The sequence below is a fragment of the Penaeus monodon genome, chromosome 34 (genome assembly GCF_015228065.2).
Source record: "Penaeus monodon isolate SGIC_2016 chromosome 34, NSTDA_Pmon_1, whole genome shotgun sequence".
Taxonomy (NCBI): domain Eukaryota; kingdom Metazoa; phylum Arthropoda; class Malacostraca; order Decapoda; family Penaeidae; genus Penaeus; species Penaeus monodon.
Genome location: NC_051419.1, coordinates 28,010,179 through 28,010,471, shown reverse-complemented (window position 1 = coordinate 28,010,471; position 293 = coordinate 28,010,179). Strand labels below are relative to the sequence as shown.

General features: G+C 45.7%; 1 protein-coding gene across 1 annotated transcript in view; it reads right to left on the bottom strand.

The window, feature by feature from the left end:
* Nucleotides 1-14: 14 nt before the first annotated feature.
* Nucleotides 15-293, bottom strand: part of LOC119594673 (nephrin-like) — a gene marked incomplete at both ends in the record, with an annotated part of 83,507 nt that continues 83,228 nt past the window's right edge. Inside the window, 1 exon segment of the mRNA XM_037943730.1 lies at nt 15-144. Coding sequence (XP_037799658.1) covers nt 15-144 — 130 coding nt within the window.

Sequence of the window (293 nt, the reverse complement as noted above, 5' to 3'; positions counted from 1 at the left end):
CCCCTCCAACTTACCATGCTGGCGATAGACAGACCCACTGGCACCCGGGCTTGAGATAGACATATGCGTAGGGGCGCTGCTTCCCTTGCTATTATAAGCCGTGATCACCAGGCTGTATTTTCGTCCTGTCATCAAACCCTCGACCTGCCAAAGAAAAAGAACAAAAGAGCATCGATCAATAGACGTTTGGGTGTTTCGATTCTCCTAAGACGGGGTTAGATTGTCTTTTGTTTTGCTTTGTTTGGGTTTGAGGAAAAGTTTGTGTGTGAGGGTAATTGGTATGATTTTATTGT